Below are 11,436 nucleotides of genomic sequence, written 5' to 3' on the forward strand. Positions count from 1 at the left end.
GACTTATTTCAAATAGGCTAATGCATTAATTAATAAAATTTCAAATAAATTTTTTAGTTATCGGATGACGAGCAGAAGTTCGTCGAACATTCGGCTCCCGAGGTAAATTTATCTTTCATCTTTTACTTTATTTTTTTTTTTTATTTTCTGGGAATAATTGTAAATATCTTAAATCATTTTTAGAAACCAAGTGATGTTTCCCATTGCGAAGATTACGTCCACAAAGTTATGGTAAGTTGTAAAACTTTTTTTAAAATGTACCGATACAAAGAATTTTAAAATACTAGATAGCTACTTTAGTAATACTATAGTACATGCAACTTTTTCTGTTTATAAATTAGTGTAAATATCAAATTTTGTACCATAGAAAACCATAGGGTACAGCGCACTGAATGTACTGTACGTTTTAGTTTAAAAATAAATCCATTTCTAGCATCTGTATACTCGTTTAATTTTGACAAATTTATTTTATTTATACAGTCGACCCCCTATAAGATATAGATACGTTCCATTCTTTGGAAACAGTAAAAAAACATTTAAAAAAACCCTATAAGATATAGGGGGTTTTTTACTGTTTTTTACGGATACCGGTCACAATTTTTTCGTAGTTTTATAGGAATCGTAATTATAGGGACCGTAATTATAGGGGGGTCGACTGTAATCGTTTGATGAATTACTTAGAAATTTTCTCATTAATTGAAGTATCCGTAGGCAATTAATTAAAATCGATAGGGAATATAGCAGCAGTCGAAATAAAAATAATTATGTAGTAAATTAAAGAATATTTAGTTTCATGCATTTTCAGAATTATAAAATTTTCTTCTTTATAATCTTATAGATTTTTAATATATTATGTAGTTTATAATTAAAAGTACGGCATAAAATATATTTTATTATCTCAAAATTTAAAATTCAATGTTATATTAATATGTAATATTAACATAACTTGGAAATACCATTGTATATAAGGCATTCGAAGTAACATATTAACATACATCTGTACGAACGTATTTATTGTCGTGCATTTCCCGGATCTAAAAACACAAAAAAAAACACAGTTTGTATGTAGTGCTTATCATCTGTATACACGAGTTGAACAGAAACGTCATATGCTTAACTGTGATAGGTATTCGCAGATCAATCACAATCGCAGGTCATTATGCGTAAAGCCTATGCATAAGGCACTTATTGCCCTATGCATAGGCTTTTCTTTCGTTCTACTCCAGTCCGCATTAAGCTATTAAAAGTTGCAATTTTACAAAAAAGGTAGACTTTTGCAATAAATTGCTTCAAATGAACATTACAAGTGCAATGCTAACAACCAGTTGGTAAAATTAAAAATATTTTAGGAAGTGGTTCTGCCGAACTAATGCGAACCGGGTAAACCTCACCACTGTCTATTTAGGTGTTAGACACGTGAATAAAACCAGGAAACATCACGTGGGCGTTCTGTTAGTGAGGCGCAAACCCGCGACCAGTAATTTTATCCACTCGTCAAGTAGGGGCTGGTGCTGCAAAAGTTATAGTGCTGAGCAATGCCATAGTACTACTTTTACTAATACACGAAAGTAGTAAAAGCAGTGACAAAAAATTTATGCTTTAGGGTCCGTAATTCCAGTGAAGCCCTAAAGCAACATTTTAAAATAAATTCCATTTAATGAATAAAATTTTAAAAAATTCCATCGATTTTTTAGAAATACCGCTTGTTTAGCACATTCTAATCCCTGAAGTTTTACATCTTCTGTGTTATAATGAGTGTAAACTTTGGTATTAAAAGAAGAATGGCCAAATTTCTTCAGGCTTCATACTGAAATGAGAGGACTGTTTCATGTTTCATGATGTTTCAAGATGTTTTATGAAACATGAAGCTTACGCCGCTATCTTGTTTCTATGTAAATTTAATATCTTTAAAAATAGATTTAATACCGTATATGATCATTTTTACTGATAAAAAGCAAGGCATTAATATTTAGATAAATATGATGAAGACATCGAAATATAAATAAATAATTATCTTATACTTAATATTGTCTACCTCCATTTCCGGATCAGTAACCCCTCCTAATATTAATTGTCACACGGAAAAAATCGTATTACTTAAAGATCCATTTTAATCGCAAGTTAGAACGCGATACAAAACAATATTTTAACTGATATCAGGATCTGAGTATAGGTGAGTGAATCTTACCGTTTCACTCAGCCTTTTAAAGATTTACTAACTTTGAACCATTCTACATAGTGAGCGAGGAATCACAGACCCCGTTCTTACAATATCATTAAAATTAAAGAAAGTTGAGATCAAAACTAAGTCAGATTATTGAAAATGGTTTGATTTAGTTCGACAGATATGGCAACGAACACATGGGCGATCTGCCAAGAATGTGAATGCCTCCCTGGAAGACATTCTACAGCAGTGTTTTTCAACCTTCTTGAATACGCGACCCCTTTACAAGTTAAAAAATTCTGGCGACCCCCCGGGCCCAATTTAANTTTTTATTTAGATAAATATGATGAAGACATCGAAATATAAATAAATAATTATCTTAATTAATATACGTATATTTTCAGAAAAATGTTAAAGAAAATTGTAAACCCGAATCTGAACATTACAGAGAAGAATGCGAAAGTTTTGAACTTTTGCACGAAAAATATTCCAAAGAAAGAAAAAATCATGCACCTTCGATTTCCGCTTTCAACGTAGTACACTTTATTATGGAGATTATTCTTTCTCTCGGAATATTAATGACGCTGTAATAATTAAGAACTTACTCTGAAACATTTACGTTGAAATTCTTAAAAATTTCAATTGAAATCCTTTGAAAACAAATATCGAATTCTACGTAAAAATATTTTTTTCTTCACTTTATATTGTCGCGATCCACATAGCAATGGACAATGTTTGTATGTTGAGAGCCATGGGATTCCATTTCAATGTGTATATGTACGGTATGATTTATTTTTAAGCAACTGACAAAGCTGTTTCAATACGTTACACATGCATGCACATTCTCTTTAGAAATATCTGTATATCGTGCAAAAAATAAAGGTTTTACTGTAAAATTTATTTTTGTGATAAAATTATTTGAAAATTAAAAAAATACAGATTTTAAAAAGTTTGTCAAATATTTAAAACTATAGGCTATACATGCAACATATAATTTTAGAAACGATATAAATGTAGTGTACAGTGGAACGTCGATTATCCTAATGTCGAATATTCGAACTTCTGTTCTTCCTCTTTTCTGATCCTCTATTTGGATGTTGAATGGCTGAAACCAAGAAAAAATTTTCGGTTATTTTTACGTGTTTAAGACCTAAATACGAACCAATTTCCTACAGAAAATCCCCTTTTTTTTAATTTCTTGTGCTTCACTGAATTGTCAAAAACGAGACATTAAATGGATAGATAAAAAAGGCAATAGTCTAATGCATGCTGATGCGTTTTCTGTGTTAGAAACAACTCTGGTATGAACAACTCTCAGAGATCTCGCCGCAAAAAGGAGGATATGAAATCAGCCTTTATGCAAAAAGTAATCAGCGATTACGTTTCAAATAAGCTATTTTACTGCACTTATTTCATTTGCATGCATGTTTACGTTAATTAAATTTCAGTTTAAGGAGATACGACAACGTAATACACCGGCGATCTGCCAAGGGGGAATGCCTCCCGGGATGACTTTACAAGAAACTATACTGTAGGCCTATTTAAGTATTAGACACGTGAGTTCGGTTTATTACAGTAACTACTATGTCATTTTAAAAACTTTTTGTCAATTTGTGAACTTTAATTTTTTACTTGCAAGGCAGAGAGCGTGGAGTCTAAACCACCAAACAGCCTTCTACCGATTACTTACACTCCAGTGCAGTTGAATTTAGTTATTATGAAATAAAATAGAGACTGGTAAACAGTACAATTATTGGTTACTCAAGGAAATTTCAATCTCAAAAATTCTATGACATAACATAAAGATTAAGTCTTTCTGTTATGTCATAGAAATATACTTTATATAAGTTTTATTTATTATATTTAGTTTACATTTCAGCCACTAGATGGAAACATATCCTAATCTATATACAGTATGTAATCGAGATGGGTTGATAATACTACTGTAATAATAATAAGGCAGATTCCAAACGGTTAGGAGTTAAAATTTGGTACGCAGTTAGGAAACGCCATAAGAATGCACACTAAGAAGGGATTTTTCGAAATTCCCCCCCCCGCAGGGGAAGGGGAGAGGGTTAAGTATTACCCTAAAGAACTCGGCTTCTATTGTACTATTTTAAATGCGGATTTTTGCTGGAAATCGAACATATTTAGACCCATCTAAAAATTCTGTAATTAGCCTCGGAAGAGGGGGGCCTAATTCTTACACTCGGTGAAAACGGGTAAGATCGGCTATATAACTATAAAGGTTCTCTTACGTAAGGGTATAATCACACCGAATGACCAGTCTAACACCTTTTAAAAATTCTTTATTCCTCTACTGTATACAATTTAAAGAATTTTTAAAATGTCTTAGATTGAACTCGGTGCGATAAACTCTTACGTAAGACAGCTTTTATAAATATAAATCAAATACTATAATATAATATAGTAGAAGGGTTAGATGTACGAAATAATGTAATAATCTTAAATCTTTGTTGTTGTTATTTTTTGCCCGGGCTCATCTGCAAGTTATTAATAAATGTTATATGTTAATACAGTGATTAGCACATTCCTTTATCTGGCGACTGAAATATGAACTGAATAAATACTGTCAATTTTTAAATGTTTTTATAGCATTGTAACCTTGCTGTGTTGCTACTCCAAAAATAATTTTGCCTCTTTTCTTTTTCTTTAACACTAAAAAATTGCTGTTGACTATCTTCATATAACTATATTTTCAATTTCTAAATAAAACAAGAATTAAATTAAAACAGAATTAAAGAAATCATGATATATAGATAATTAAATATAAAATAAATATTTTTATAACAAGTAATTATATTAATTTTTTTATATAAACTTAATAAATTGTTTCATTTAATAGGTTTTTACTAAGTTTACATAATTCAAAAATAAGAAATAACATTAAGTGATAGTGCTTTTGTTTTTTTTTTTATTGCTTGGCATTGGAAAAATGACTTTCATTGTGCTTTTAATAATGAATAATATTTTTTAAAAAGTGACATCAGACGAAGCCAGTTTCACTCGAATGATTATTCAAACAAAAGCTTTAATTTTAAGGCTAAATTTAACCTCAATAGCTCGATAAAAAAGGTATTGAGCTATTGAAAAAAACTGTTGGAAAAAATGCTTTAAATTTTCATGTGTAAAATCATATGCGAAATTTTACGATAATTTATCCTTTACCTTCAATTAATCCTTTAATCTTTATCTAATTTATTAATTCTCCATTTTATTTATTTATTTATTTATCTTTACCTTTAGTAATGTACCTTCTCTCTATATATATTTTTTATATTTTTAAAACAACAAAGCAAAATAATTTAATAGAAATATTTAATATAAACGTATAACATTCACGTTAGATTATTGTCTTAAAGTGTCCTTTTAATAAGAAATATTTATATTAATATAAACAAATTTTCTATAATAATTTAATATAAAAATCATTGATCTCCATATTAATTAAAAAAATTAATATTTATTTTAAATTACAAAACAAATCAATCTTTAGAAACGTGTTAATCATCACTAGAACACTTAACGATAGAATAAAACATATTTTCTTTAATTGTATTTAAACTAGGAAATAATTAGAAAAACAAACAGACAAACACATTCCACAATATATTTATATATTGTAAAATATAAATCAAAATCAAATTTATTATTATTATTAAATTAATTTTTTTTATTACTTTTTAAACACTTTTATCAATTAATTGCTTGAAAACAATCTTAAAAATCGAGAAATGAGTTGCCTAACTTTCCAGGCAAGTGAGTTAAAAAAAAAGTTGAGTAATCTTTTACGAGATTTTATTTTAAAAATTTCTATTATTAATTATTATAAAATGGCAAAAAGCGTAATTTAGAAAATAAAGATGAGTTTCATAAAAGAAAAAAATATTGTAAATGAGTAAATATTCATTAAGTCCGTCTCCTGTCGAGATACGACATATGACCCCCCCCTCCTCTATCTCCCACTCTCGACTTTTAACCATCAAAATTTCTCTAATATACAAAAACTTCCCTGCAAAATTTCAAAAATTTTCGACAAAAAAAGGCATAGGAGTTACAATCTTCAAAATGGGTGAATAAAATCGTGCTCAAAAGTGAAAAATTCAAATGGGTCTTGAATTCATGCCCTAAAAGAGGCTTTACTCACTCAGATACGTTAATCTCCTTCAATATTAATTAAAATTAGGGTATATAGTAAATATGTTATAACATGTAAATGTGAAATATTTAGGCTACTACTTTAGCATTATGGTGTTTTATGTTTAACACTTAAAATATTTGTAAATTTGTCTGAAATGCACGTCTAGTTTAGTAAATAGTTAAAAATTTTATACAGTAAATGATGTCCTGATTATATTTTTACCATGACCTAATTTAGATCAGGATCTATCGAAATGGAACTAATCATGGAACTATTGACATGGTACATTAAAAATGTACCTATTCATTATTATTAAGTAATAATAATGAATAGTTTCATTTCTGTTTATCTATGGGGACGTTTGTATTTTATTAAAATCCTGTCATTTCTAAATTATTGTTATGACAGAAGTCATAACAAATCTCCAATGAACGAACAAAACTTTTTATTTATTTGTCACGAATATGTGATTATTAATGATAAACAAGTACTGTGATTATTCTATTTTGAAAGTAACAGTAATTAATGATAATCAACAGAGTAAATGCTTATTAAGATTTTCATCTAAAAAATTGAATTTAAATATTAAATCCGAAACAAAATATTTAATAAATAATTTTTTAAAGTTATTGGGCTGCAATTTGAAAAAAAAAAAATAGTAGCTCTATAAAACCCCACCATCTGTCCTTTCTTAATATCAAGAATGGAGTAAGATAGATGAAAGATGAGACTAAATATGAAAACCTTAGGGGCAGAAGGCCCCGATTAACTGTATATGAACATCTAACACAAACAAGAAGTTACGTTATTTCAATTCAAATCTACTACTAAAAAGCGTTAGATAGCAATTGAGTCATACCACTAATCTAACAGGAAAAGTTTGATGTACAGGGGCAAGACATTACTCATTTGAAGGTGGTAATTTAAATTAAATAAATTAAAAATATTATAAAAAATTGCAGTCCGGCGATGTGACGACGTCACAATAAATAATTGATCATTTATTATAAGAATTTTGAATATTTTTGAAAAAATTAGAGGAAAAAATTTTTTAATTATGCTAAAGTATTAAGAAGATAAAAAGTTTATAATGTAAAATGAAAAATAAATTACACTATAAAATTGTTAGTTAAAGAAATAGATGAATAATTTATCTATGTTTTGTTAAGAGAAGAATTTTAGTCGAATTAATTTAAAAATTTATTTTTTAAATAATATTTTTGTCTATATATTTATTTTGTAATTTGCTTAATAAATTAATTTTAAAGTGAATTACATTTTAGTCCAAAAATTAAATTATTAATAATAATTTTCAAGTTAAAATTCTAAATTATTTTTAGTCAAATCTTTCGATGGAAAGTAATAATGTTATATAAATTGAATCAAATAAAAAAAAGGAGAAAAATAATAATTAGTAATGCCTATTCAAAAGTAGTGCTTAGTAATTTTACAATTAACTATTTTATATTTAAAAATAAATTACACGGGAAAAGTATTAATTACTGTATTTAATGCAAAAACCCCTCGTTATATCACGGATTCGGATATATTGTGCCTTTTTTTTTTTGTCTCCCAAATTTTAAAAGCACTAGAGTCAATAAATTTTAAATTACCAATTGCCATTGAAATTCTTTTTACAACGAAATAAGGTATTTTATTCCTACCATTGTTTTCGAAATTACCACTACAGGTAAACAATAAATTCGTCAAGATTTAAATAAGTAAAATAAGTACACAGACCAATTATTATTTATGTTTCCTTTTGATATTAAAAGTAGTTTATTTATTGGTTTTAATAAGTACTGTCTCCTCATTTACAAGTTTCTGTGAATTCGAAAATTTCACATCTTTTATGTGGATTGACGTAATACCGTCAATTCACATAAAAGGTGTGAAATTTCGAATTCACCCGCTTAATGTGTAAGAAAAAAATATTTATTTCTGAACAGAAAGTTCTAAAATTATTGCGATACTCAATTAAAAACTATAGACTATAACTTTCTTTTAACAGGAACAAAGTTTATTTAATATTACCTCCAAATGCATTTCGCCCTGACAGGGCCTCCTCAGTGGATAGAGTAGTACAACCAGTAATAGCATCACAAACATCGTGACCTAGATAACAAACTAGCTCGCCTGAAGATGTATTTATACCCCTTAGTACATTATCCCAGCATGCATCTACACTCATGCTGGTATTTAAATCAATAAATTGATAACTTTTTACATTTATTTCATACGTATTATTTATTTGTATGTATATAAAATGGGGGTATAGTTTGATCTTTCTATCTCGAATCTCATGGAAACGAGAAAAAAAAACTTAAAATAGACAGGTTGAGAGATATACAAGTTTCTACGTAGTAAACAGTAATATGTTTGTTTGAAGTACAGTGTTTATTTATTATTATTATTTTTAAATAAAATAGCAAGTACAGCTCAGACCTGTATTAGGTATAAATAAGGCATTTTTGACAGACCTTAACAATAGTTTGTCAATAGTTTCAATAGCTGTATTTCCCTCAACCAATAAGATGCAAGCCAAACTCATAGCCAATCAGAAAAAAAGAAGAGTAAATTGCAACTATATAATGTTTTGCAAGAGATGTTTAATGTAATATAAAAAAAAAAGCAGAAGTATTATCCATTGTCTCAAGGAAAATTCTAAATATAGAAGAAAAATCATCAAAAAAACTGAACTCCAAATGCGAGCATAAAATGTATTTCCAACAAGTCAGATATAATACTTTATACCGAGCTAAAAAAACAAGGAATATTTATTTTTAATGGAAAAAGTGATGAAGTATCAATTAATAGAAACGATGACTAATATCCTCGTGTTATGCTATCGCACAGTAAATTAATAATACATGCGAGAAACACGTGATACTTATGACAGGAAGCGAATAGTGATAAATTCAAAAACGATACGTTTCCGGAAAATCATGGTTTTTATATATCACTGCTTAATTCCAAATTGATAAATTATTAAGTAAAAATAAAAATATATTGCCATAAATGATCTATACTGTACAGTACTGTACATTAATTTGGCATTCTCAAATACTGTCCAGCTTTGTTTGAGAGAATGGCTAACAGTACAGACACGGTTTATATATTAAAGAAAGCTTTTGTTCCATTGCAATTAGAAATAAAAAATTCACGTGATTCTTAATTCGTTATTTCATGCCGATTGATGGCTTTCTCGACAAACCTACCAACAAAAACAAGAGCAAACTTCAACATCTGTCGGTTGGTATAAAAGTTAGAACCGCGTGACAACTAGCTGAAATACGATTAATGGCGAAATTTTTTCGCTAGCGACAAAGCTCTATAGTTCCGAACATCAAAGCAATTCGCCGGAAACGATGTCATATCTGACGTGTTACTTGTTCTGTTTTTCGCTTTCGCCAGCGAATCGAGCTCATTGCGAACTAAGCTTTAATCCCAAGCCCAGCCAATTCAAAGTCGATCGGCCTTAAAAATGCTAAATTGCCACTCTGGTACTCAGATGAAAAATTGAAAGAAGCTTTGTGGTACCGGTAGACAGGAAGAATCGAATTATCTGCAGATTGACCCGGAAACACTTGCTGCACCGATGATTTTTGCGCAGTTTGCAAATTTTAAATGAGCTCGTCGACTGTATTTTAATTGAATAAAATCACCGATTTCGACCGGTTCCTGCTAGTAATATTTCTAATAACTACAGTTTTCTGATTTTGCATATTACATGTATAGCCCAGGGGTGACCAAAACTGAACATGTTACTTGTCTAGACCCTTATGGAAGCTTTCATATATCGGACTCCTTACCTCCTTATTAGAAGAAGGAGTCTGATTTTGGAGCTACTCCTCTATATTTAAATACGTGTGCACATATATAAAGAATATAAGTTATATATAAATTACCGTTCTAATATAAAATGTTGCTCTCATATATTTCTGATAGACGGTACAGTACATGGCTTCTATGGTGACAATATTTGGCACCTCTGGTATAACGTAATTATTAAAACATTTTTCGAATAAATGCTTATTAACTTTTCAGAAAGTTTTCCTTGAGACTAGTTTTTTACCGAGCAAATCCACTTTAAATTTTATGATTTAAAATGACGAAAAGACTTCACGTGTCATTACAATTTAAACTGTAATAATACATACCATTTCTCTTCTTTCATTAAAACTCTTAATCATTTAATAGTATAGAATAAAAATTCTTACACAACATTTTATTAGCATGATTCAAATGCTTTGTTTTACATATTATTTTTATTTGTTATATAGTATATGTTAGTTAATTTATATAACATAACTAGAAGATCCTATGCCCTTTACCACGAGTGTCCGAGCTTTATTTTAGAAAACTATTTTTATTTACTTTGAAGGCCGACTCTATTGCTAACAGATAAAGTATGATATACAGGGGCACGTCACTATTAATTTGAGATGGAGATCATATTTCAAATGAAATAAATTAAAAATATGATTAAAAATTGCAGCCTGGCATCGTGTGACGATGTCACAATAAATAATTGCTCGTTATATTATACATATATAGCCTATATATATATGAAATACAGAATTATTGTTGCCTTATATAGAAAGTAATAATTTCACCTAATAAAGTTTTTACAGCGATTAACCACGATTTATAAAAATAAAATTAAGTAACGAAACTTTATTAAATGTTTCAAAAAGCACTTTATCGGCCATAAGCCATATTATTTATATTTGTAAAGATTTTAGAAACATTGTGGAACGAATCAAATTATTATTATTTTTGAACATTATTTTTGGCCAAATCTGTTTATGTTTAACTAATTTTCTGTATTTTATAGTTTATTTTATAACGAAACGAGTAATTTGTATTAAAAAAATTAAACTTTACATATACCAGTGTTGAGAAACGGATGTTTACAAAATTTTCTACTCAAAGAGTTCTTTCTTCACATTCATTTAATCATGATAAGCAGTTTCGAGGATGACAAATAGTAAAATAGTTTCACATGGATAATTCCCAAAATGTTAATAATATTATGCAAATAACAGGATGACATTTAAATTATTCTTATATAAAATTTAGCATTTTATTAACTTTTAAATTGTGGCAT

The 11,436-nt window shown here is 28.5% G+C and overlaps 1 protein-coding gene across 2 annotated transcripts in view; it reads left to right on the forward strand.

Annotated features, from left to right (window-relative positions):
- Positions 1 to 3,071, forward strand: part of LOC111623312 — a 23,865-nt gene extending 20,794 nt beyond the window's left edge. The window contains exons 7-8 of one of the 2 annotated variants that reach the window (XM_023365841.1): positions 184 to 231; positions 2,569 to 3,071. In XM_023365841.1, the coding sequence (XP_023221609.1) occupies positions 184 to 231; positions 2,569 to 2,754 (234 nt within the window). In that variant the 3' untranslated portion in view covers positions 2,755 to 3,071. The remainder of the gene's footprint in view (positions 1 to 183; positions 232 to 2,568) is intronic. The other variant, XM_023365842.1, reaches the window with a different exon arrangement.
- Positions 3,072 to 11,436: the final 8,365 nt, after the last annotated feature.

This window comes from Centruroides sculpturatus, unplaced genomic scaffold (genome assembly GCF_000671375.1).
Source record: "Centruroides sculpturatus isolate CEXI.00-Female unplaced genomic scaffold, Cexi_2.0 scaffold123, whole genome shotgun sequence".
Classification (NCBI taxonomy): Eukaryota; Metazoa; Arthropoda; class Arachnida; order Scorpiones; family Buthidae; genus Centruroides; species Centruroides sculpturatus.